Source organism: Strix aluco, chromosome 3 (genome assembly GCF_031877795.1).
Source record: "Strix aluco isolate bStrAlu1 chromosome 3, bStrAlu1.hap1, whole genome shotgun sequence".
Classification (NCBI taxonomy): Eukaryota; Metazoa; Chordata; class Aves; order Strigiformes; family Strigidae; genus Strix; species Strix aluco.
The window spans coordinates 97044177-97071509 of record NC_133933.1 but is presented as its reverse complement, the minus strand read 5'-3'; the positions used below and the strand labels follow the sequence as shown (position 1 = coordinate 97071509).

Here is a 27333-nt window from a genome sequence, read left to right as displayed (position 1 = left end):
AATAATAGGAATAGTCATAATAAGCTAAAGTCTGTATAGTGAATCCTGATAGCTTTTTTAATTACTAAATTTGCATAATTTATGGTTTTTTTTTCCTTACAGGAAGTATTGGATAGATCCCACAATGGAGGATGGGAAGCCCGTTTGGGCTCCACACCCAACTGATGGGTTTCAGATGGGGATGATTGTGGACATTGGCACTGACAACTTAACTATTGAACCTTTGAATCAGAAAGGCAAGGTAAGTGTCTCACAGAGGAAAACCTTACAAAAACTATTTTATGGGTAGGCCAAATCTTTGCCAGTATCTACAATTACATGCAGCCTGAAGGAGTGGAAAATCAGTTTTCTGTTCTAAGTTTGGCTAAGGATCTTTGTTTAGCTTTAGCTTGTGTTGCAAATTAAACATCCCACTGGTAAGAAGTGCATGCTTTCTCTCAGTTACCTGCATGTGTGTTGAGTACGTGCTGGTGAAAGAGAGGAGGATTGAATCTCTGTAGCCATTTGATTTGGTTGGTACTGTATACTTTATTTTTCTAAATTAGAGTGATTAGCTTCTTTCTTTTCTGTTACATGCACAGAGAATGTCCTGCAGGGGTGTACTAGGCTCTGGCTTAGATTAGACACTTTACTGTTTGATGACGATTGAGAGATGAATCCTCTTACCTCAAGTACCTTGAGAAGTAACACAATGTCAAACAAAGGTCCTGTGGAATTTCTACATCAAATTAAAGGCAAAATAAATGTAACTTCTAAAATGAAGTCCTAATTCATCCTAATTAGTGTGTTCCTACTGCTTCATTTATCATAACATCTTTTAGATTCAGTATCTTGTAATTAAATGTCAGTTTCTACAGGAAGCACCTTGTATCTATTAATTATCCTAATTCAGATGGTTAGCGTGCTGGTTTTTACTAGCTGGGATAAGATCAGACTCTGTTTTAAAAGCTGTGATTTTGGTCTTTGTGACTATGTGGTATGTGCCCTTTCTAACAATTTTGTCCTTTTTGTATCTTCAGGTATGGAAAAAAAAATGTTTTTTGTAACTTCTTTTCAAGTCAACAATAGTAGAGAATGCCTTGTCACAGGTCAAGAGGCTATGCAGCAGTCCTTCCTTTGGGGGAATGTTTATAAGCTTTCTTTTTTCTACATCTTGGAGAGGAAGTTGATTTTGCTTTCCTTAAAAATATAAAGCAAGTGTAAAGTCTGATTTTTGTGTGTGAGAGATAAAGTCTGTAGGTTTAGTAGTAGTAGAATGTATTCTTCAGTTTGGGGAAGAGCAAAATTATTCAGACAAGAATATGAAATATTCCAAAACTATGTCTAAGTAGTTTTTAACTGACTTAAGTGATTTTGACCCACACCACTGTTTCTGTTTATGTCCCTAGTTGGTTCTGATGTGATAAAGAGCCAAAGTCTGTTTATTGAAACAGAAACAGGCAATAAGTAGATTCCTGAGTTGCTATTTATTTCTAACATACACTCCTTTCAGGGAGCATATATATATTTTTTTTGTGAAAACAAAAAATGATTCTAAACCACAAATATTTTGCTTCATGGTTCACAATGAACAATTTATTTTGTCTGGAAAATCTGTTATTCTGCTGTTGGCTGTTTTCTTGAATTAAGCAGTTCAATTAAGGGCCTAATGTTCACTCATCTAAAGGAACAAACACTTCACAGTTTAAATACAGTAGAGATTATGGTCCTATATTTCTAATTATCAAACTTCCTTATATTAATAGAGGTGGAGTAACACATTTTCTTGATAACCTTCTCAGTCTTTTCAAGGTGTCATTGATTTATTTCATAGTGAAATGTTTCTCATTGCTTTTTATCTTTTTAAGAAGACTCTGTTCTTGAGGGCTTAGATCATTAATTTGAAGCAGTCAGCATTAATACTCATTATTATCAACTTTGTTTACTTAAAATGATAGTTCAAAAGTGCTCTTCAGTAAGAGGGAGTGATCCAGCAGCTCCAGAGTTGCCCATGATAATTACAGGGAGGAGAGGAGTAACCTGACCTTGTAAACATATCCGGGCAGTGTAACTTATTATTATTTTTTAATCTGGGTCATTAACATGTCATATGTATTCTCTGTAGGTGCTGGTAGTTTACCAGAGAACACAGGTTAAAAAGAAAATGTGTATGCATATGTTTGATTATTGCCTTTTATACCACTTAATGGTTAATTAAAATATGTTGTTAATAACTGCAATAGATGCTGCAAGGCAGCAGTTTCACGATGTCTTAAAATCTTCCCTCCCCACCTGTAGCTAGCTCTGGTGTTGCAGAGTGGCACCCTCTCAGCTCTGCCTGCCGAGCTGTGTGTGACACAGCAAACGAGGTCAGAGAATGGATCCGCCTTAAAAATGAAGAAGTGGAAAGTTTTCAGGACAGCAGCAAGCAGTGGACTGAGAACCTGAGGCCAGCATGGCTGTAGATTGCTCTGTATTATGAAACCAAGTTACCCAGTCCAGACTGGGTGAAGGTAGTTGGCCAACACACCGATTTGCTTACAAACCAGCAATAGCAGTTTTGGGTACCGTGGCTGATACAGAGTTAACAACAGCATTTACATTTCTGTGTGGAGGCTGGGTGTCGAAGAGAGGTGGGGATCTGAGTCACCCAGCCTGCACCGTACAAGGAAGAGTAACCCAAGCTGCAGGAGCGTGTTATCAGAACAGAGGGTGCATGTGTTACACATGGGAGCTACTCCCCGAAAACTAGATCATCATCTTGCAAGGCTGATAAATGCCAGGACTGGAAAGAAAACAGAGAAACTGGAGAGCAGTTTGCTAATGAGCGTGGTCCCACCTAGGGCTGGAGCACTGCCCTGAGGATGGACTCTGAACTGGAGCAGGGGGATTGGGCTGGCAGCCCTGCCCCATGTCCCACCAGCAGTCACACGCTGCTGTACAAGGAAGGAGGCTGGCAGAAAGGCAGCCAGTTGTTAAAGTCTGCTAGAATTGCATTTACACTTCTACTTGGAGTGCACTTCTATGAAGGTACTGGGAATACTAGCCTCAGATCCAGTTGCGTATATCTTATTTGGCTGTATTGCTTGATGCTGTAACAGGGAGAAGGCAGATGACAGTGAAATTGCCAAACTTTCTTTTCCTGCAGGTAGCAAATCTAAGTAAAGTGATTAGGAAGAATGCCTCGAAGGAATTTGGACCCTTGTGGCACTGAGGAGTGGAGGGCTGGCATTTCTTAGAGCATCAGCTGTATGAGTTTCTGGCAGTCATTGGGAAGGTGTGTGGTGCTTCAGGCACATGCTGACACCCCTCCTGACATCAGCCGAGAGGCACTTTATGGCTCTGTGCCAGTTCTGAAGGGTCATGGAGGGCTTTATGGGGCACCTGCTCTGGTATGCTGTGAATAACCAGAAAGGTATTCTTCTGGGCTAAGTATAAATGAATAAATGTACTTTGAAAGTAATGATCAGAATGTCCAAAGTTCAGTGTTTCAAGCTAAGGTTTGGTTTTTTTTTTTAGCAGTGAGCGCAGCTTACTTGCACAAATGTGACGTGTTCTTGTCTTAAACACTGTTTGTATGGCTTTAGGTTGGTTTGTGAAATACAGCTGAGAATAGGGATGTATCCTGGCTGTATCTGGAAGGTATAAAGGGAGTCATGGTTACATGTATTGGATTACATGGTAGAAAGAAGATCCTGCTTGAATGGAAAGATATCTTTTTTCACTCATCTAGTTTCTGGGAGAATAGTTAAGATTGCCATTGGGTTTCAAGGTCTGCTTCATTACAAAGACGGGAAAAAAAATGCTACAAAAATGCCTAAACCCTCTGTTTTGCCTCCTGAGACCACTTTAGTGTCTCACAAGATTAATATGCTCTCCATTTTTTTAGAACGAGTTTGTCCTAAGCTATGTTTTAATGCAGAAGTCTTCCACCAAATGCCTGAAGTGTTTTCTCCTTACGATAATTTTTTTTTTTTCTTCTAAAAAAGGGACAACATGGTAAAGAATTCTTTTGGATAATTTTTTATTGATAGATCTGGATTACCTTGCCCATTTTCCTGTTTAATATATTAGATTTTAATAGTAATTGTCAATACTTGGAGCTCTGCACATCTAGCTAGTGTACTTACCTACATGACAAGTAATCACCTTACATAAAGCAGTAGTCCAACTGTGGCATACAGGAGAAAAATTCTTTGTTGATGTAGTTGAAATCAGGCTTCATGTTCCAATCTAAAACAGTCTGACAGAAAAACATCAGCTTTCAGATAGGTCTTCTTCATATTGCTTACTTGTTTTATCACTTCTGAAGTATTCTAGAAATTAAGTCACAATTCACATTGAGTGAAAAAATAGAGGAGGACATTCTAGGCTTTTTCCAGCCCATGAGGGAACTGGGGTTGTTTAGTCTGGAGAAGAGGAGGCTGAGGGGAGACCTCATCGCCCTCTACAGCTACCTGAAAGGAGGTGGCAGAGAGCTGGGGATGAGCCTCTTTAACCAAGTAACAAGCAATAGGACAAGAGGGAATGGCCTCAAATTGCGTCAGGGAAGGTTTAGACTAGATATTAGGAAGCATTTCTTTACAGAACGGGTTGTTAGGCATTGGAATGGGCTGCCCAGGGAGGTGGTGGAGTCCCCATCCCTGGAGGTGTTTAAGAGTCAGGTCGACAAAGCGCTTAGGGATATGGTGTAGTTGGGAACTGTCAGTGTTAGGTTAATGGTTGGTCTAGATGATCTTCAAGGTCTTTTCCAACCTAGATGATTCTGTGATTCTGTGATAATACAGCATGAATTCTCTTTTTAAATTGAAATTTATCATGAATCAGAAGGCTCAGTGATGAGGACATTGAAAAAACTCTTATACTTCTAGGATAGACCTGGTATGACTGGCTTTAGATCCATGAAATGTTAAAAGTATGAGGATTTGTGAAGTGTCTTACAGAATAGCTGGTTATCGTGTTCATTCTTTCCTGTGAAAAAAAAATTCTGTCTTGTTAGTAGTTAAGCTTGGGTTACACATCAGCAGACAAGAACAAGAAGTGAAGTTAGATTTTCATGAAGCTGGTCATACTATTTTTAAACTTTTCCACTGTTTCATGTACAGGAAACTGGTTATGTGGGAAACTGTTGTGTTCAAATATATTTTTACCCAGTGGGATACACCTTTATCATTGACAGACTTGCAGAGAAAATTATTATGATAGTATGTTCTAACTGCTATATTGGGGCGGGGGGGATCTCTGCCCTGCTAAAACTCTGATTAGTAGCTGGCAACTTTCTGAGGTAGGTAAAGATGTTGAGGTCCTCCATGGCTCCACCAAGCTCTGATAAAGGATATTTTTGCGGTGGTTAGTCTGATAGACATTCAGATGTTCCAACATCATCAAGCAGCTCTGTTTCCCTTAGGAAAGCTTCATGTGCATATTTTTCTGCATTAGATCCTGATAAGGGGATGACAAAATATAATTCATTATGGCTACAAATTGCATACTTTGATAACTTTGTAGGGAAGGGATATCATAGACTTACTGTTTACCAACTGGCAACAATTAGTTCTGCTCTCAGACATTTTTAACCCTTTCCATTTCAAAGGGAGTTGGAATTTGTGGCTGTTCGTGATGGTGTAAACTGTAAGAGCTCATGTATTGTGTCTGTTGTACTGAAGCAAAGATGAAACAAGTTGCTGTCTTTCTCCTGAACTTCTGTGTGAGATGTTTCTCATGGGACTATCTTGCCGAGTACAATGTTAAACAAGCAAACCTATTTGTTTGTTAAGGTCATTCTGTAGATCCTGTTGGTTGCCTTTTCAAACATTCGACTGGACTTTTTGTATCCATTTCCATGGGGAAAAGGAGACTGTGCCTGCAGCAGCATGGTGGCTATGGTGTTTAATTGGTACAACAGGGTTTTTGTTCATAGGTAGCTCAATCAAGCTACTACAACAGTAAACAAAAAAGTATAATTAAGAACCTCTCTCACAATAGGTATTCTTGTGCAGATGGTGTAATCCATGTGTGCTAGGATGTTTTTCCTTCCTTTTTACAACAATATAAATTATGATTTCTGGAGACTAAAGAAGAAACAAAGTTGCTTTTGTTATGAATTTTTCCAGTTGGATGTGAACACTTGATAAATTGCTATTTTGCGTAACTGGAATACAAGGGTTGAAGGAAGGTCTTGTTTTACTTTAGTATTGATTTATTGAAGGAAAAAAACCAACAAAACAACAACCAGAGCTACAGTATTTGGGGAAACAGAGCATATTATGAATTGAACATTTATATTTTAAGTAGGAATGTTTTAAAACAGCATATGATAATGACAGCACAGTCCTTTGGCTGAACTAATAATTAGGTTTTTATTCTTTGTGCTACTTCACAAAACTGAGGGAGTTGTGTGTCCTTTACAACGCTGTTTTGTTTGCCTTTGCAGTACTTTTTTTTTTTTTTTTTTAAGTCTCATTTTTATATTACAGACTATTACAATATTACATACAATTTTGGAAATGAGCATTGAATATTATTGCAATAAAAATACGTATTACAGTTGACTGCATTTTTATAATGTAGTATAGTAATGTAAGTGCAGCAGCTCCTATCTGCATCTAGTAACTTGGTAAAACTTTCAATGCCGAAGTATAAAGCTGGCAACTTCATTTTAAACCACACACAATTACAGTGCAGTCATTTATGTAATTCCATCAGACATCTTTGAACTATATTTCTGTTTTTATGGAATTCTGACAGTGTTAATATTTTTCATCTAACAGACTTTCCAGGCTGCTATCAATCAAGTGTTTCCTGCAGAAGAGGACAGCAAAAAAGATGTAGAAGATAATTGTAAGTTATGAGTTTAAAAATAAATTATGCATTTGAAAAAAAAAATCTACATAGAAGAGAATATTGTTTTCGTACAAGCTTCCTGTTTCTTCCTTGTAGTCTCTCTTGCTTCTTTGCTTGAATTTAGGTATGACCTCTACAGATCCTTTGAAACTTCTTAAAGTATGCGCGTTTTAAATAATCATTTACTGTGTTTTTTAGTTTTTAGTTGAACACTTCAGAGGAACTCATGGTTATATTATTCCCACATACAACTGTTACTTGACTTAGATATATATACACATATATAAAAGATGTCACCTAACTGCATGAGGACCAACTACATTCAGCATTATGGGGTTAACTATATCTTTTATAGTGCAGCAAAAGAATTAGTTGCTTTATCAGCAGCTGTGTTGTACAGCATTTTCCTGCATGTAACCCATTTCTCAGATAGAATTCCTGTGGAAGTACAGGTAACTGAAAATAAGTTTCAAGATAACCTTCCCAAAACTGGAGATGGGAATCTGGACCCTTTGGGGCCACTGGAAAAGGAAATAGCTTACAGTGATTCAGATACAGGAATGCTGCTAGAGAAGGAGTTTTGAGGTGAACTTGTGTAATAAACTTCAGTGTTGATCCGCGGGGCTTTTATTTTATTAAATATTTTGTAGTTAGATGTGTGGAAACAAATATGGTATTCAAACCTGAGGAGAGGAGAGAGTACTGAGAAAGATGAGTAAGCGCTAGCATTGGCTTTTAGAGAACTGTTGAAGTATTTTGCTGCTGTTGCTCTGTGTGAGCAAATCCCTGAGACTCTCCTGTCTTGAAAACCTGATGAAGTCAATTTTTTAAAATGTTTCCTATGGTGTTTACTGGCTGGTGAAAATACTGATACCTTTGTAAATGGTGGACAAAAGTATCTTCTATTGCTCTTCATTTAAAACAGAGGCTAGGACTTTGAAAGTTGTTTAGGTAATTCCTGTTTTGGAATAGGGGTTAGTATTTATATCCCGTGACAGGAAATAGACCTGTTACAGCTGCTCCGTAAGCATCAAGATGAGACCTGAGGCTTATGATCTGACTTAGATGGTGCAGTGTCGTTACAGGTGGAACCAAGCTGGTAGCCTTGTTTTCAGTTGCTTGTATTTTTGCAAACATTATGTGGATTGAAACTTTTTCAAAGCTGGTATTTGTATTCTCTGCACATGATGATTGTTAGGGAAATACATTTAATCTGAGCATCTGCCACAGCGATTTTACTGAGATGCCCTGGCATGTCAGTGCCCTAGTCAGGGGACTGAAATTTGGAATGAGATTATGAAATAATTTGAGATTCCACCAAAGTACTGTTCAATAAAGTTAAACCAGTCTTCCTATCAGAGAAGATGTTGTCTTTGGCTTACTGAGTAAAATATAAAACTTAAAAATGCTTTGTCCAGTAATCCTTTCTGTATCGAACATTATTTTGAGACTTTTCTAATGTATTCTCACTTTTTGTTCACTAGTGGAGGTTTATCTCCATGATGTGTGAAACCCAAGTTCATCTTCCTTCTCTGTCAGAGAGTATTTGTGCTGAGCATCATTGATCTTTAAGAAGTGTTTTGCTGATTAAGGATACCAATTAAACTTGGACACCAGAATGAAAAGAGTAGGCGTATTTTACTGGTGAGAAGTAAATAATGTAACAGAGTAATACAGAAAACATGCAGTAAGAAAAGGCAGAATAAGGCACTTAAAGCAACAAATAGGAAAATACAGGGTAATGCATTAAATCATTACTACACGAGAGAGAGAATAGTGATTAAGAAAGATGCATCACTTGCATACATTAACATCACCCAGATCCGTAGTCTCTGGGGAGCCCCGGTTACAGCGAGGATTTGGAGAGCCTTTCCCGGCAAGTGGGAAGTCCTACGCGATGCATCCACCCGTAGGTGAGGCATCCAAAGTCACTGCAAATGAGTCCAGCCTTATATACTAAAAATCAGCAAGCCAGAATAGCTGGCACCTTTGTTTTGAGTGGAAAATTTCTGGTTTCAGTCTCCTATTGGATTCCACCCAAAGCCTGGGCAGGGCTCAGTGGGGGGAGACCAAGGGAGTTTCTAACAAGGCCAAACACTTGGGTTCTCAGCCTTGAACAAGGCTAAACAAGGGAAGTTGGATACATCCTCTCAGCATTTCATCCTCACTACTGATTATATTCTGTCTAAGCTGCATCTTTCGCTAGTGAGCTTACATACTTTGTTAATGATTACATACTAAGTTAGCAGTTTCAGCTCAGGGCCTGTTGTTCAGGCTTCAGTACTTCAATGCTTTAGCACTTTTTACATCAGCATAAGTGGGTTGTTATAACTTAGTACAATACCTACTACCACAATGGTTATCAGTTATAGAATATACAGGATTCATCTATAGGTCAACACTGGCTTGGGCTTGTTGTCCAAGCCTTAGCATTTCAAGAAGAAGCTTTATAAAACACTGAGTACTTTCAGTCTCTCCTTATGATCTTGTTCTGAAAAACTCTGAAAACCCAGTTAATAATACACTTACGATTCCAAGCTATGCTTTAGTGATTAACTCTCTTCTAGGAGGTAATTTGCTGAATATTGCTTTTTTGCACCCTCAATCTTCCATATCCCAAATGTGCTAGCTGCAAGAGTTACCTTTTTGAGAATCTATCCCTTCCTCAAATGTGAATTTTCAGTAAATATTACAAACAGTACAGAGACAAAGCATTTACTACTTTTTTTTTTTTTGTCATTCACACTCTTCTGGTCCCCCAACATCACTCAGTTTTGGAGGGTTGTCACCATATGTGAAATTCTTATTTTTTATGGCCAAGAAAAAGACTTATTTTATTTCTGGGGTAAAACAACTTTAAAAAATGAAAGGGGGCGGAGTATCAGATAAGAATCTAAAAAAATAGTTCTACAGATGCAGAGCCTTGCAATTACATGATAAAATTATTTTCCATACAAATCCTGATTCACTGTGTGCACAGGAGAGCCAATGTGAATAAATTTGACGTTGATATTTTCTAGCTTTCAGTGCCTGACTTCACTTCTGTGAACTTTGTGTGTGTGCATCTAAGTAAATACATAGACTATTAAATGCATGTACATACACTGGTTATATTTAGACATGAGCCATATGAATATTCAGAATTCTCCCTCTGGTGACTTCCTTTGCCTCTGGATATGGATGCCTCTTTTAAAGGATTTATTCTAAAGAAGATGCATTTTGAAGTTGCTGACATAAGCCCTACCTTCCATGTCTTGAGTGAAGGCAGTGACATTCCCTCAGGGAGCAAGCTCTCATTATGCACCAAGTCTGCAGGTATAACTGCTTTAACCAGGACTTGCTAAGAGAGTACAGAAATCTGTGGTCCTTTGTTGTTTAGATAATTACCAAGTTTTTATTAGGATGCTTAACTGATGACTGTTTCCTGTAAAGCATACTGCAGGCCCTGAGAGGTTCTTATGAAGATACAGTCAAGGCAGAGGATAGTTTCTTGAAGTGTATGTAGACAATTACTGTATAGTAGTTTCTCAACTCAATACTGGGAATCCAAATGACTTAAATTAGCGAACTTCAGAAGTTAGCACCCTGTCCCTGTCCCTTTCCTGCCCCCTGTCCCCAAGGCATATACAAGGGAAGAAGGAGATTTTAACTTTCATTAGAGCAAGCAGGAGTTCCTGTTTCTGGTCCATTTCCTTGTAATGTCTCTTTCTCTTGGGATGACCTTGTTAAAAAAGGTGAAGGTGGAAAGAGGTCTGTGGAGGCAGACCTGCAGTCTGTGGTCCCAGTGCCATGTTGTCAGCCATGTGGACTGAGTGTGCCTTGGGAGGGGAGGAGGAGAAGTCCTGCTGTGCAGCGCTGGGTGCCTGCACTCAGTTGCCTCACGTACCACCGACGATGCAGTTAGTGGGTGGTGTAGCTCTGCTGGGGTGGCAGGGGAAAGGCCACAGTGATCGGGGCTGGCCTGCTGCTTCATGAAGGTCTCATGTACGGGGCCCGATTTCAAGGCTGTTGTGATCCAAAGGGAGATTTTGCTTAGTGTAAAGCTAAAGCGTGTCTCGTACCTTCACCAACACAGGGAGGTGCATGCAAGGGATTTTGCAGAGGAAGGTGGTTTCTTCTAAACAACCCAGAAGTTACAAGGTCCTTTGAGAAGGTTGGATGATTTCAGCCATTTTAAGCAAAGCTGTATTTAGTCAAGTAAGGGAAAGAAGAGCTGTTAACTCAGTGGAGCTATGCAAGCCAAAGGGAGGCTGCAAATGGTTGCTGAACCTGCCTTTGCTTCAAACTCGTCTGGTGTAGGTGGTGGGAGGCAGAGGCACTCCTCAGTCCACTGCGGAAGGAAGGTAAAAGATTGAAAATGAAAACAGAGGGTCTTGAGAAGCTCCCATTATCCTTTGCCAGTATCTTTTGATTCAGTGGGAGGAGTGTTGAAGGAGATGTTAAGAGCTGCTTACTGAGCTTCAGGCATCCTTGCAGTTGTGAGGTGGCTGAGCAGGTTGACTTCAGGTCATAAGAAGTGGCAGCCCTTCTTGCATATTTGTGTAAATAAGTTGGAAAACATTTTTCTCTGCGGGAGTCTTAGAGAAAGGGCATCAGTCCAACTTGGTCCAACTTGAGAAACAACTTTGTTGGTCATTATAGATGAGAGGTGCATATGTGGCCCTTGTGTGAGGTGCAGGGTAGCGGTTACAAATACAGTCACAGCGCTTACTCCTAGTCAGATATACATAACTTTTTAAGTGGCACTAATACTGTAAAGTTTACCACTATGATAGTCAGTCAGTTGCAACTGGACAAAATAGTGTTGTGCACTTGAATTCTAAGTGGCGAGAAAAAAGAGGATTGAGAGTGAAAATGGAGGCTGTGTAATGAGTAGTGCCCTCAGTTGGTTTAGGGATAATGTTTTTAATATTGTTAGACTGGGAACTGGTAATGACCTCTGTAATTAAGGCTGCTAACGCTTTCCAGTGCTTTATAGCTGAAAACAAGGACCAGCTTTGCCAGAATGTGAACCTGTATGGTCTGAAGCTTTCTGTCAGTGCCTGCTCGCTGCTTTGAGCTGCTGTCTTGCAACATTTCAGTAGAGTTGGTTCAGTTATTTTATATTGATGATCTAAAGAGAAAAATAAAGCTAGGTTTTGTTAACATTTTTTTTTTCCCCTAACAGTTTCGTTGAGGAGGCCTAGTAGCAATAAAATTCAGAATTGAAACATGAAAGGTTGTGTTGGTGCCTGGTGTTACAATGATGCCTGCTGCCACGTCTACATAATATTTCCCGATTGAATCGGTGAATATAAACATCTAAAAATCACCAGGAGCCAGCAGTTACTCTAAATGTCAGTTAGGTGGCATTACTCAGGGGACACTGTGGCTGAGAGTGGAGATGGAAGCTGGAAGGAAGGAAACAGGGATTTTGGTAGGCATTGATTTCTGTGCTGACTAGCTGACATGGAGGGAGGTGCACCATGTTTATTTGAAAGACTGGTAAAAGGGAGCTTACACTGAGCAGGACCTGTGTTGAGACTCCTGGAGTCTGACTCTTTGTTCAGTAACTCCAGTTGTACAGTAAAGAGCGGGTCTGTGGTTTTTAAAGCATATATTGAGTCAGCAGTTCTACATGAAGACAGTATAAAGAAATGATAAGATTAAACTGTAACCAAAGAAAGGGGAAGTAAAACTCTCCTTAAGCCTGGGATTTAGATTTTTGTCTGTACACAAAGGTGGACCTGAGCTCCTAATGGTATATGATTGTCTTTTACTTGCAGGTTCCCTTATGTATTTAAATGAGGCCACTCTCCTTCACAATATCAAAGTTCGGTACAGTAAGGACAGAATTTATGTAAGTATTACATGACAATCAGTCTAATGATAGCTGTCCTTATCAACAAAACGAGTGTTTTCAATTCTATTTTTTCCTATAACAGAAACGGTAACATTGGAAGGTTAGGAGGTTTTAGCGCACCCCCCCCCCCTTTTTTTTTTAAATTATTATTCTTTTTTTATGTTATACCTTGTTTGAGATCTGAATCATGTTAATCACATTAACATTAGCTAATTTTTATCAGGCAGAGCAATAGATTTTTCTCTACATGACTGTTCATGTGCAACCATAGCACAGCGTTGTACCACAAAGGTTTGTTTGCTATAGGTAACTTACTTCACCAGTAGAGTAGCTGTTAACAAAGATGGTTTTCTTTCTTCATTATTTTTGAACGAAGCAAACAGGTGCCGTCTTTGACACCTCCTAGCTCAGATGTCCATCTTAATCTTTTATATTGCTATCAAATTGCCTAATTGTATTTAATGAATTCTGACTAAATTACATTTTGTTCCTGCCATCTGCCCGGACACTGACAGCTGTGAAATAGAAGAAAGATGAGGGTTTTTTTCTTTCTTATTTTTTTTCTAATAGAAAGCTGGCTAGTGACAATACAAAACAGATCTACATATCTTCTAAGTGTCTGTGTTAAAATAATCAATTTTTGTGTTAGCATGCTGTTCTAAAGTTAAATGGAGTTAAGCCCTTTTTTATATATACATAAAAAGAAAGTATAGTTGTTTTCTTTTGTTGCAGTTAATTTTACATATCTATGAATTCTTTATGGCTCAAGATCAAGCACCAGCTTTAAAATAAATAAATAAAAATGGGCATTTGAACACTCTTCTGGAAAAATAATAATTAAAAATTTTCCAAGGAAGTAAAATTCTAAAACTGAACTGGTTATGTGGTAGTATAGTATTTAGCTTCATAAAGCCTTTCTTCACTTTAAACAAATACTACTAATATGTTGTCCTGAGCAGATTTTCAGGGGAGGTTCAATTTATATTTTTTCCCTTGTAACTTTAAAATACAGTTTGAATGAACAATTGTTTTGTTTTTTGTTTAATGCTAGTTAACAGTATTTGTTTTGTCATTAAAAGGAAAACTGATGTTAATACTTGCAGCTTTTGAAGAACTCTGCATATGTTTTCATTCAGTGAAATAAGTGCTGAAAATAGAAACATCTAAAAAAAATCATATGTTGTGTATGATCCAGGCTTCTATCAACATATCATGGTAGTGTCCAAATTTCAGTTGTCTAGGGATATGCTCACTAACAACAAACCAAAAACGTTATTCAAGCTGAAGGCTTATCTGATTTTCTTCAGACCTTTTCCTGCAAATGTGGTTTCTTCTGTGATTCAGACATCTGCTCTTCCTTGTATATAATCTGGCCATTAAAACCAAGCTATGAAAGTTTTTTCAGAAACCTTAAACTGTAGTCTTCCTTATCCTATGGAAAGGTAAAACTAGTCTTGGTTTGAGATTCTTCTCAGTTTCCTTCTCTGTGAGAGAACATTTGCATTCTGTATTTCTCACTGTGGAAGCAGCCATAGCTAATTTCTCTCAGCTGAATGCTTTCATTGCTTGGCTTGAGCGTGTTCCCAGGCAGGATCCTGTCAGTCCTTCCTGCTGAGTTGCTTCCATTAGATATTGAAAAATTATCCTTCTCACTGGAGGAGAGTGCGCTATGCTAGCCAGGAGCTTAGTTTATTCACATTTGAGAAGGAGGTTGTAGTGTTCTATCCTTGATCCAGTAACTTGGACAATGTCAAATAATTTTAAAGGAGATTGGGAGAAAGGTCAAATTCAGCACATGCTCCACAGCTCAGTGGTTAGGAAATTCGCCCGATAAGTCTGTTTTCATAGAAGTCCTGAGAAGGTAATTAGAGGAACTCTGAAAATATATCCTTTCTTGCATCTGCATTAGCTGGAGAGAATTGTAAATGTAGTTGTTATACTTAGGATATAGTCTTCAATAGTAATAGAAAATTGCTGTCAACCACTTGGTTGAATACTAGCTAATAGTTTGCTGTTAACTGTTTTCTTCACAGACCTATGTGGCCAACATTCTTATTGCAGTAAATCCATATTTTGATATACCTAAGTTTTATTCTTCAGAAACTATTAAAAATTACCAGGGTAGATCACTTGGAACATTGCCACCACATGTTTTTGCTATTGGTAAGTATTGAGCCCATATTTGTCTTCTACAAAACAAACATTAAATACTTTACAGTTATCCATAAATTACCACTTGTAACAGTAATTAATTTACTTTAAACTGTTATAAAATAAAAACACTGATTACTAAAATTGCAAATCTTCTTATCCTTGTTATGCAGTTTGAAGAACTTGGAAATTAGCAGCCCTGGCAACCCTGTTGTTGTTGTTCTGTACCTCCAGTGTTTTATGTCTAAGCGGTTTAAATATAGCTTACATCCATTTAAAAAAAAATAATTCAGATTTTAGAAGTGAAGAATGACATAATTATGATTGACACTATCTTTCAGTGTAGTGATTTCCTTTGCCTTTATTATGTTGCCAGGGTACATGCACTGTTTCTTTTTATATGCTTGTGTTACAGGTAGAAAATGCATTTAAATGTTAGTAATGTGATAAACCTGAGTTCAGTCACTTTGTTTAAGAAAAAAAATTGGAAACTACAAAACAACATTTGACTTGTTAAAAGTCTCCTCACTGTGTTGCATTTTGTTTTGTCATCAGAAGTATAAAAAGGTGGGGTTTTCATACCTTTTGCATAACAAGAAAACTACTTAACGTTTTTCCAAGTTTCCTTGTCTCAGATGTTACAAAGTGCAACCGAAAGTTTCCCTTTAAAGGACACATTTAAAGTAAGATTGGTTATAATTTTGTAAATACACTTAATTCAAGAGATTTAGATCTAGGTGGTTTTTGTTTTACTTTGCCCTGGATGTAGTTGAGTTGGTATTTGCTTTCAAAGACTTTAAGCTCTAACATGTCAGTGTTTGAGGGTGAGCAACTATAATACAATTTAAAGGGAAACAGACTTTCATGAATTGTAACGCATTCAATTGTAAAGATTTACTTTTTTATTTCTGAAAATGTTGCATTTTAATTTTTGTGTTGTAGCTTAACTTTATGCTTGCAACTCTTCTGAATATTAATTTTTGTCATGTTTAATGTATCCTTCTTTTTAAGCTGATAAAGCATTCCGTGACATGAAAGTGCTCAAGATGAGTCAGTCCATCATAGTCTCTGGAGAATCGGGAGCTGGCAAGACAGAAAACACTAAATTTGTTTTGCGGTTTGTACTTTTGGACTGAACTTATTCAATTAATTTCTTGTGTTGATGTGTTTTGACTGACATAAAGGCAGAGCAAATTGTAAAGTAATCAGTAGGCTTAAGCCACAATTCAGTAAGATACTTCCACATGCACTTTAATACAAGAAATTCATAGGGTTAAACTTAAATGCTGACACAATAACATACGGAAATGGCTGTATATTCACAGAAAGTGACATCATGTAGTAGGTATGGTTTGTGATGCAGTCATTTTGGTATTGCACATCTGGTATTGTGGTAGATAATAACATAACTAGGCTTTTTAACTGTATCTTGCAAGACACTGTTGGTTTTGCCATAAATGTGCATTTCTGTGTTTTCCCTATCTTTGTTTCTTTAGTTTGCTTAAGCACCCATGGTTTTTAACTCTTGATTTTGAGATCACTGCAGAGATTCTGGAATATATTTTACCCTAATGTACTGAATAAGATTGAATAATGGGATTTATTTATTGATGTTCATGTATGACCGATACTAAATCAAGCATATTAAGCTACATGGAGGCCATGTTGCTGATGATATATCAGCTTTGCTTCCTCTTACATGGTTTTAATGGTTTTGACCACATTTGCTTTATACTTCAGCTGCTTTATATCACTCTGGAACATTGTAACTGGAAAGCACTGCTCCCTTAAATTCACCTATATCACAGGTGGCCTGATTATCCAGGGAAGCACAGTGCAGGCTCCCTTCCCCGCCTTGTCCTTGTTTCCCAGTTTACGTCTTTTAATTCCCTTTTCCCTCACATGTATTCTCTAGTATGTATGTACAGGAGAGATATTACCATCCACATCCCATGAAGAATTGTCAAGGCTGTTTGTCCTTCATATGGCTCTTTGCTCCTGTGCAACCTTTAACAGATAGCTGTAAAAATTACTGCAAGGTGCTGGTGATGATTTTTTACAGGGCACATCCTAACTTTGAGCCTGCTAAGACCCAAAAAAGATGGCAGGCATTGGGAGAACATCTGAGGAATGCTCTCAAAGGAGGTTATTCTTCCTCTTCTCAGCAAAGGAAGTTCTGATTACACGGCAGGCAAATATTGGTGCCGCTATACTCCCCACCACCCACCCCTGTAGAGTCTGTGTACAAAACATCATTGAGCTTTAAAAGCAGGAAGTTTTTTCCCTTGTGTGATCAGAAAGCAGAACCTACTAATACAGCTCTGTTAATGCTCCTAAATTTTTTTTGGAAGGCCTCACTTCTGAGAACTGTTTTTAACTCGTCCCAGATTTACTTGTGAATTTCCAGAAAGCATGCCCTGTGCTCAGGGAGAAAGGAGGGGGGGGGGGGGGGGGGGAAAAGCTGCAACTTCGGAGCAATTATGTTGTGGATTTATTTCCAGATTCTTTCTTCGCTTGCTAAATTGTATCTTACCTTGATAATGCACCTGCAATTTCCTATCTCACTGTCTCCATGTGGAATTTTTATTAACACTGATAGTTATGAACACAGAAGCTGTATGCATGGAAAGTCTTTAATTCAGGAAATACATATGAAACCTTACGCATTTACTAAAATTATTAATAAATACAGATAGTACAGTAATAGTTTCATTATTTGTATAAAAGTGTAATATCCATATGTACATCTAGAAGAAATTTCTAGCATATTTTGAAGTACTGAAAAAATCTGAAGTCTGCAAGAATATTTTTGTTTTAACAAAAAAGAAAAGTCAAACTGCCTTTATTTAAAAAAATACAGGTATTTGGAATTGTAATCAATGTGCTTTCCCTTTAGTAGATGGTTAGTATGTATAGTGCACAGACAGGCTAATCCTGTTGAATTGAGGTAACCTGACACATGAAAGATACTGATACTTTTATCTTGCTTTACAGGTATTTGACAGAATCCTATGGTACTGGGCAAGATATTGATGATAGAATTGTAGAAGGTATTGAATTTTCTTTAATTGAATTAAAGATTCCAATGTTTTACTTTTCTGTTTTTTTTTTTTTTTTTTCCAAATTTGAAATGTCAGTCAACAGTAACTAAATAAAAGCTAGGATGAAAATATCAGACTTCCTTTATACTATCAGACTTCATTTATGGGTAGTTTACCATGATCCTAAATTCTGAAAACATATTTTTTTGTCTGTGATTCACTTTATTTAGTATAGTGTCACATAGTCCTTGATCTAGAAAATGTTTAAGAGTGTGTTTGAGTTGAACTTCACACACATATGTACCCAAGATTGGATTTTATGCTGTATGAAATCTGCAAGGACAAGATTATGTTCTCATTACTATCTATTAGTACCAAGAAAGAGTAGTTCCTTCTCCTCACCATAAAGTTCTTAAAGCCAGATAAAGCAGGGAAGTTCTTCTAAATTATGGTTCTGGGTCATTTTTCTATTATGCCTTTTTTGTCAGAAAGCACATAATTCGGATTAATGCTTCCGTTGTGTCTATCTTTTGACTCCCAAACAAGGTTAGACTGTGTTGATCATCAATTTGAGCCTCTTTACTGTTGCATGCACTTCCTAATTGAACAGAAGATAACTTTTAGAGAGAATACAAATATCTCAAAACCAAACAACCCTCAGCCAATCTAATAATGCCTTATATGTCAGTTTGGTCTTCTGTAGCATATAGTAGATTTATATTGTAATTTCATTACTCTGTCTTTTTCTTAAACCAAAATTTTTTACTTTTTCTTTTGCTTTAATTTTTCTGTTTTCAAATTCAAGCCACTGGATTATTCAAGAGAACTACTGCAGGCTTTAATCTCTTGTTGCTGTAGGTTTGCTTAAACTAACTCCTTAGTGAAATCCACTGTGTGCCAAAGGAACTCAAAAAGTGGCCAAGAATTGCATAATGCCTGACGCAGTATGCCATAAAATTAATTGGTACTTGTAGGTATTCTTAGAAAAGTTGGATTTTTTAATCTAAAACAGCATGAATTTTGAAGTTTTTTAGGCACAATTTTAATGAGCATGCCTACAGCATATGTATTACTAGAGGAACCTTTAACCTATCTGAAAGACCTTTTGCAATTTGTTTTTATTCATAATCTTTTCTTCAGAAATGTTAATATTATGTAAAATACCTGAATTGTTATCAAAGATCTCTTAAGAAGTCAGTTTTGAAAGTCAAATTTGCATTTTCATAAGCTTTAAGTATTAAAAAAAATGAAAACCTAGCCGAACTAGAAAAGTTAATGCTGATGTTGTCCTACTAAATGATGCATTATTATCCATAATTTATCCAACCATTGTAGTTATTCCTTCATTCTTTAATTTTTTTAGGAGCAGATTTTTAGACGGTTGTCAGTGGAGTTTTAAATCTGAGTTTCTGCTCACTTAGTTTCCAATGAATAATTTTTTAGTTAAAAGCCTTAAAAAAATCTTGCAGATATTTTCAATGGTTTATTGTTAGTGCGACTCAGTAAATGTTTTCTTTGGTCTTCAGAGCTAGTAAATGCAGTCTTTCAGAGGCCTTGATTTTCATAACTACTAAGCATTTTCAAACTGATTGAACTGTGCATGACATGGGGGGAGAGAGAGGGAGAGACTGTAGTTTGCTGCCACTCTTTCTGTATGGGCTTTAAGGTGCTTGAAAACTGCAGCCAGTAAAAAATTAAATCACTCAATCACTTAATTGACCTAATTTGAAAGGGCATTTTAAAGTTGTTTTTGAAATCCACACTCTTCTAATACATTTTTTTATTCCCTAATCAATCTAACATGTCACATGCATGACATTTAAGTGACACTGTTATCTGTGGGATAAGTGGGTAGTTTAGATTTTATGAATAGCAACTCATTGGGAAGTGTCAAATTGTGTGTTGTCTCGTATAGTTTATGTATCAGTTATTTACCTACTTGCTGTAGAACAACATCACTGAATAATTTTTGGTGCTTGTCTCTGAAATTCTTACACTGTTGATTCGAATTGCAATGTTATGTGATATTTAAGTACTTCATTGTAAGTTCCATCACAGTATATCCAGTACAATTTGCAAAATTGATTATTCCTAATAGGTGATATTTTTCCTTTAATTTTCAAACCTTATTCCCAATAAGTTCACTGAATAATTAGTATGTATTTGTTCTCTCTTTCTTTTTGGTAGTTTACTGATCAAATTTTAACACTTTCAAAATTTTAATTGTTTAAACAGCAAATCCCCTATTAGAAGCCTTTGGAAATGCAAAGACTGTTCGCAACAACAACAGCAGTCGTTTTGGGAAATTTGTAGAAATTCACTTCAATGAAAAGGTACTGGAATTTTGATAACAGATAACCAGTGATGATTTTTTTTTTTTGCCATAAAATGGTAATGCTAGACTGGAAGTAGACTGAATAATTTATCTTGCACCAAATAGCTACTGTCCTGCTTTACAGATGTGAGTTGTATTCTATCACCTTGAAGGAAAAACCAGAGCCACAGAGTACTGTGTCACTACTGGAAAATGGTGGGTCGAGTCAGTAGGAAAATTACTTCCATCCACAGAAGAATAATATAATATGCAAATATAATATGCAAAAAGGCATATTAAAGAATAACTTGCTGTTAAGTATTTATGCATTCCTTTAATGCACAAATAAGTGTCAGTTGCATATTAGATATAAACAGATATATTTTAATGCTTTAATACTTGAAATGAATTATAGATGTTTTTATGTATTTATATGAGATTTTGGGACCTCACATTAGTGTTATGTATATGACAGAAGTCATGGAATTGTTTTTTGTCAGAAGTACTTTTGTCAGAAGTTCGCTGTGTGGCTTATGAAAAATTTTCTTTGTTTGGATGTAGTTTTGCTTGGATAGCATATGTATACACACATTCTACAATTCAAGGATGACTTTATAGCTGCCCAGCATGTCCAAATTGAAGACTTTTGTTGACAATCCCTGTAGAGATTATGAATGTGCCTCCTCATCATCTTTCTGATTGAGGACATAAAGAAACAAATTCTTGCTGTTCCTCCTTCCTGCAGAGTTTAAGGTCATCATCTGGTCTTGAGCTTGTGGTCTTTTCCTAAGTTTTCATCCCTTGGTTTGTAACTGAACTTCAGATCTTTGGTTAATAGTTTAGATAGTAAATAACTAAATTAATTCCTTTAAGGGTAGAGGGACTTTATCTGTTGGTCCAGTTCATGTTAATAAACTTATGGAAAGGACCCAAATTTCTACTTGGAATGATGCATTTGTGACCTGTCAGTTTATCTGTCAACACTTAATGGTGTTTCAGATTAATTGCTTCAGCTGAAGCAAATAGCACTCAGCCTATCTTCAGAAACTGCTTAAAAGCCTGTTTCAGCTTTCCAGGGCAAGATCAGCCTGTTTACTTGAGCCCCTTTTTTACAAGACTTCATACTTCACAAGACTTCACTTCATGGTGACCTTATTAGATCTGATTTCTAAAAGGAATATAAGTATGGACTGGGGCCTCCTGAATGAGTGAATGACTGCATAGCCATTGTCAAATTTGTCAGTCAGTAAGTCCTTATTAGTTGCTTTAATGGCCGTAAGCTCAGGAATTTCCTTGCTATTAAGATTTGTCTAGGCACAGGGAATTTTATCATAGGCCAGATAACAAATTGCTTTCAAAATCCGTCAGACTTCCATCTCAGAAAAGAAGTGCAAGTGTTTGAAATAAAATGTTTGCTCATAATTACTCTGCCTAAGATGTTGTTCAAATATGTGTTCTTTAATTTTAACCCTTCCTTCTCCTTTGCAAGAGTCTCAATGAAAGGCAGCTAGAGAAGGTTGTAATAGCACAGTAATGGCACTTACTGTCATCCAAGAACTGTAAGGGTGGCTGTAGCAATGGTCTTTGCAGGAACTACTGAAATTCTACCAAGGATTTCTGCTTGTTGGGGTGAAGCAGACCCTTCTCTTAAGAGGAATGTATGTATATGCAATACGTGAGCCAGGGGGAGAAGTTATGGAGCAGTGTTCGTTGAGCGAGCCATGATCAGACAAATGTAAATTGAAAATTTATGCATCTCAAATAATCCCAAAAATATTCAGATAACCAGAAAAATATTTCTTCCTCCTAGAATTCGGTGGTTGGTGGATTTGTATCGCATTACCTTCTGGAGAAATCTAGGATCTGTGTGCAAGGCAAAGAAGAGAGGAATTATCATATCTTTTACAGACTTTGTGCTGGTGCTCCAGAAGACATTAGGGAAAAACTATATCTAAGCTCTCCTGACAACTTCAGGGTGAGTATCAGAGTCAGTGTTTGTAAAGCTCCTCATATTGCTATACATGGATTTTTCATATAGGTCTTATTAAATTCTCTATTTATTATCTTTGACAGACTCTTTCCTGTTAGAAAAATCAGAAGATGTTTTTGTTAAATCTATTTGATCCTGAAATAAAGCTGCCTGCTGTTTTTCCTTACTGGAAGATTTCCTGTACTTTGTCTTAAAATTGAGGAATCTTTGTTTTTTCCAAAAACATACTGTTACATACCCAGCTGCTAGTAATGTTGTTATGGGCTCTTCTAGAGGTGTAAAGTGTGAATTTCTTGGTTGTGATCTAACTGTTCTGTGGGTAACCCATCTTTTAAGTCCTGAAAACTGCATTTATTTCTTCCTATTCTAATTGTATGTTTAGGAAGACATAGGAGTTCCCCCATGATTCTCTCTCTTAAATTGTTCTTCCCTTACACTTCCCACCAAGGATCAGACCACAGTGACAGGGTTGTTATGCTGCTCTGTTCCAGTACATGTGCTTTCACATCACTTGTCTTTTCTACTTACTCTCTTGCACCTTGTTCCTATCATGCTATACTCATTTGTACTACTCCAGTTTTGACCTTCTCCCATTCCTCTCATCATAGTCCTCTGTTGTTCTTGGTCACTCCAGGTTATATGATAAGATTCACCAGTCCCTTTCAGCTGAAAGTTCACCCTTTTATCTCCAGTTGACCCAAAGCCTATGCTCAGCTCTTCCTGCCAAGATTACTTCTATTCATTAAGCATGATTCTCCTTCTTAGGTTTTTCTTCACCTAATTTATTCTTTCCTGAGGACTACTTACTATTTTTGAGTTTTGGCTGTCTTTCCACAACCTGTTACTGGTCCAGTCAGTCAAGTAATGGAGAAGCCAGTAAAATACAAATAAAATCAGTGCTGAATGTAATACTCCTAACTATACCTTAAATGAAAGTGAGCTAAAACAGCTGGGAAATAAGACTTGAATCATTATACATACTTCTTTAAAAATGTTAGGTGAATGTTCAGTGGCAGGGAAAAAGCAGAGTAGCATTTTAGAAGTTGTTAGGAAAGGGAGAATGAAATAGTGAGTTATGCTGCAATGTACATCCATGTTTGTAAACAGCATACACAGTTTTGTCATCCCGACTCAGAAAGGTATAGTAAAATCCTTGGGTGAAGTAGAGGTCATGTTTGAAGACAAGCTCTTGAGTACTATGGGCCTTTTAATTCAATCCAGTGTGCCTGTTCTTATGGCTTCTGATTTGTTTACTGCCTTCCTTTCTTCTCCCCATGCTTTATTTTTAGGGTTTTTGCCTTTTTGTGAAACTATGTGGTTTCTCCCGATTAACCCTAATTCTGTATTATGTTTCTAGTAGCAATCCCACAAAAAGGCTGTCTTTCTGTCCTATCATTATGTTCTTGCATTCTTTCCTCCCATTTTTCCACTGAATGGTTTTTACTACTTCATTTTAACTTTTCCTCCAGCTTTCCTTCTTTCTCCCTTCTCTACATTCTGATTTCACTGAACTATTTTCAGAAATGATTGACAAATAACATGACATTTCCTATTGCTTTCTTCCCTTTCTTGTCAGTCAAATTTTTTTTCTCTATTTTATTTTTGGTTTGCCTGAGTGACTCCAACCTTATTTCCCTTATTTTTAAATTCTCTTATTTTCTTAGCGTATTACATTTTGATTATTGCAGTATTTTTTTCTTGAGAAAATAACATTATTGAACTCTTTACTGATACAATGTTTCTCATTGTCTTCCTGATTGTCCCTTTCTCTTTCTCTTCACATCTTTCTAAGCCTATTCACATCTTACACTGTTATCACCAATTTTACTAGTAAGGTGAAGACTCTTGCCTTCAATCATTCATTCCTGCTATTTAATGATATATAAATGTATTAGTAGGTTTTTCTTTTGTTTTTCTTTTCATTTTGACAATCACACTTGAACTGTAAATATCTACAAATATCATCATGTGCTTTGTTGTCTTGCATTGAAAAATATTGGCAAATCAAATCATACTGGTAAATACTGGTCAGTTGTTTGCTTATGTTCCATCATTTGTCTGTCTCTCTCTCCATTGTCTTTTGGCTTATGCCTGGCTTGGAATCTCATGGAAACAGAATTTTGTGTATTTCTAAAATACACAGACCAAATCCCTGCCATGAGTTTGGAAAGGTTTTGTAACACAACCCTGGAGAGCATGTGCAATTACAAGGTTATAAATTAATTAACTGTCATCTTCTTAGATTTCCTTGATCTTAAATGGGGTGAGGGGCACTGCTAACAAAGAATTACATTACTGTGTTGATTGTTTTCTTTGTTGATGTATCTTTCTACTTGGTTTTCTAAATAAAACTTGGACTGTGCTTATCTGTTACTTTCTCCAAAATATTTTGTACTCAATTTCATCAGAATTCAGCAGAGGGCTAGAAGCCTTAAAGATACAAAGTTCCTACTAGTTTTGTGCAAAGCAGTGGTTGCATAGGTGACACCTAAATTAGTGCACTCATTGTAGGGAAGGCAGGTGTACGCTGGTGACCGAACAGGTTGCTGCTGCCTCTTGGCTTGGCCGAGTCAGTCTCTGCTTACTGATGAGCCAGGAAGCGGCCACAGAGCTGCAGTTCCATATTATGTACATCATACATTTGTACTGTGGTCTCTAGGTGATCTTGCTCCCTAAAAGCCACAGCAGTATTTTAGGACAAGTTTCCTACTTCCTCAAAGGCATTCCTAGAGGCCTTTGTAGACCTTACATTATTTCTTAAAATATTCAGTTTGTATCTTCTTATAGTTCATCTACTTGTACTCAGTTGTGCGATGGAAACCTGATCTGATGCTTATTAAGAAGGAATTACTTCTGTTCTCTAGAAGGAAAGCTTTTCTTTTGAAACACCTAACAAACACAATACTTAAAAAAACCCAGCACCATTTATTTTCATATGATATGGTGCTAGTTTTCAAAACTTTCTTCTTTATTGTGCAGTTACTCTATGCAGTATTCTCTTGTATCTTTAAAGCTAAAATCTTGAACAAATTTTCAAATATATATTTTTATTGTGCAGCCACTTTTCCATTAAAACTTAGGTCTTGTAGTTAATAGATTTTTAATTCTGGAACTGCATGTGCTGTGTGCCCACTCTTGGGGATTTTTTTTTAATCAAAAACTCTGCACACAAGGCTGTAGATGTCAAGGTCAGAATTATAACCTGTTTAAAATCAGGCTGGTTGCAGTACAGTACTGAACAGCCTGAGTGCCTTGACAGAAGGCACTCGCTTGCCAGTTTCAATTATAAAGAGTTTACAGTCACATCAGCCTTATCACACCGTGACATAATTTTTTTGACTTGTGCTAAATTTGTAACAGGTACTTTCATTTCCATTAAGAATATTTATTGCTTTATCATAAACTAGTATTTGAATCCCAAGTTCTTTGCTGCTTGTTAAATTTTAAAATATTAACATATAATTTAATTAAAAAAAATGTAACTTCTGAAATGTTTTAAAGAAGTTTTCTTGTCACTGTTTTAATGTTAAATTTGTCACCTAGTTTCCTTCTGCTATTAAAAATGCTTTGAAGAATGTTTTACTTTTTAGAGTTTTGTATATGAATTTTAATCAAAGGGTAGAATTATCTGTGTTCACCTAGTTAAAAACATCTTTGTTCATGGGCTACAGCAGAGAATCAGTTCACTTCCTTTAGACAAAGGGCTCTGTCCAAGCTTTTGGACACAGTTCATATTTTCAGCTGAACAAATCAGAAAGAAAAAGCTGGTGATCCTATTTTGCTGGAAGTATCAGTCATTATCTGAATGCCTGGTCTATTCCCTTTACTGTACAACATGAGATGGATGTCAGAAGCCAGATTCTGAGTTAGGCTTCTGCTTGTACCATATTACAAGTTTTTAATACTCTTCAATGTTTTTAATATGCTACATCTCTTACTACCTATAGAAATATTTCACTGGTGAGGAAAAAATTAATAAAGTTTGAAATTACACATAGGCCAGACAATATATTTTCTTGGTTTCTAATTTTGATTGTCTTTTCTGTAATCCCAGACTCCATTAATAGGTTTAATAGAGTCAAACACTGCGAAAAGATTGTGGGATTTAACAAAATTAATATCCCACTGTGTCAAAAAGTATTTTAGTTGTCAAAATGGAGAAGTTTTCAATAGATGTTTGTTACTGTTGCACTTCTGTAATTTTGTAGATGTAAATAAATACATTTTCAAGGAATGAATTCTGAATACCTACCATGTTGGTAGTACCACGTGATTAAATCAAGCTATGTAGACCAAGCCTTAAATAAAAGCATATGTTTTCCTTACTTCTGTCTTTTAAGTATGCATTTCCACTTTTTTATTGTTACAGTATTTAAATCGAGGCTGTACCAGATACTTTGCTAACAAAGAAACAGACAAGCAGATTTTGCAGAATCGCAAGAGTCCTGAGGTATGTTTGTATCTTCAGTCGGTTCATATTATCGATTAATGCAGATAGAGTTGAAAATTATGATTACAGTTTTACAGTGTGGAATGAAATGTTCATTTTGCACATGTCTATAGGTCTAAATGGGTACTGTCAAAGCTGGTATATTCAGAACTCTGGTTTTGGAGTTCAGTCCTAGAAATGCATTTTGACATGCATCTTAAAATCCCAAATGGAACAGTATATAAAATTGTTTCCTTTTCATTCTTATAATAATGTAATACTTAATGATGCAGCTTGTCTTCTGTGGAAAACAAAAATCTAGTCAAGAGTTTTTTTAATTTTCTTTTTAAATGTTACTACTGGTAGTAATAGGTCAGAAGCAGCAGTCTTTTCCAGAGCCATTTTCACTGTCTGGATTTTTGAAGTGATACTCCAAACTGTTTTATAAAACATTAGTGCAACTTCACTTCCAGCATGAGTATATCCCCCTCCCCAGTATGCTGGTTCTTTATTGTTTTTTGTTTTCCCCTCGCTATGAACTGTTGCTTATGCAGAGCATGGCATTTCCTGGAAGAAAGCGTGAAACTTCAAAACATTTCTTTCCTCTTGGTCCATTTTCGTTTACTTTTTTTTTAAACTTAAATGCTACAAATTCTGGTCATTCCAGCCTTTGAGCTTGTTCACATGAGGACACTAAAGAATTTAATCTGCATTAATAGTATATGTGAATTGGAAGTTGTTTAA

At 36.7% G+C, this 27333-nt stretch overlaps 1 protein-coding gene across 4 annotated transcripts in view; it reads left to right on the top strand.

Annotated features, from left to right (window-relative positions):
• Positions 1-27333, top strand: part of MYO6 (myosin VI) — a 116441-nt gene that overhangs the window by 32624 nt on the left and 56484 nt on the right. For all 4 annotated transcript variants that reach the window (XM_074819728.1, XM_074819727.1, XM_074819726.1 and 1 more), the window contains exons 2-10: positions 103-241; positions 6750-6819; positions 12588-12661; positions 14698-14827; positions 15827-15932; positions 17810-17865; positions 20092-20189; positions 21981-22145; positions 26530-26610. In XM_074819728.1, the coding sequence (XP_074675829.1) occupies positions 125-241; positions 6750-6819; positions 12588-12661; positions 14698-14827; positions 15827-15932; positions 17810-17865; positions 20092-20189; positions 21981-22145; positions 26530-26610 (897 nt within the window). In that variant the 5' untranslated portion in view covers positions 103-124. The remainder of the gene's footprint in view (positions 1-102; positions 242-6749; positions 6820-12587; positions 12662-14697; positions 14828-15826; positions 15933-17809; positions 17866-20091; positions 20190-21980; positions 22146-26529; positions 26611-27333) is intronic.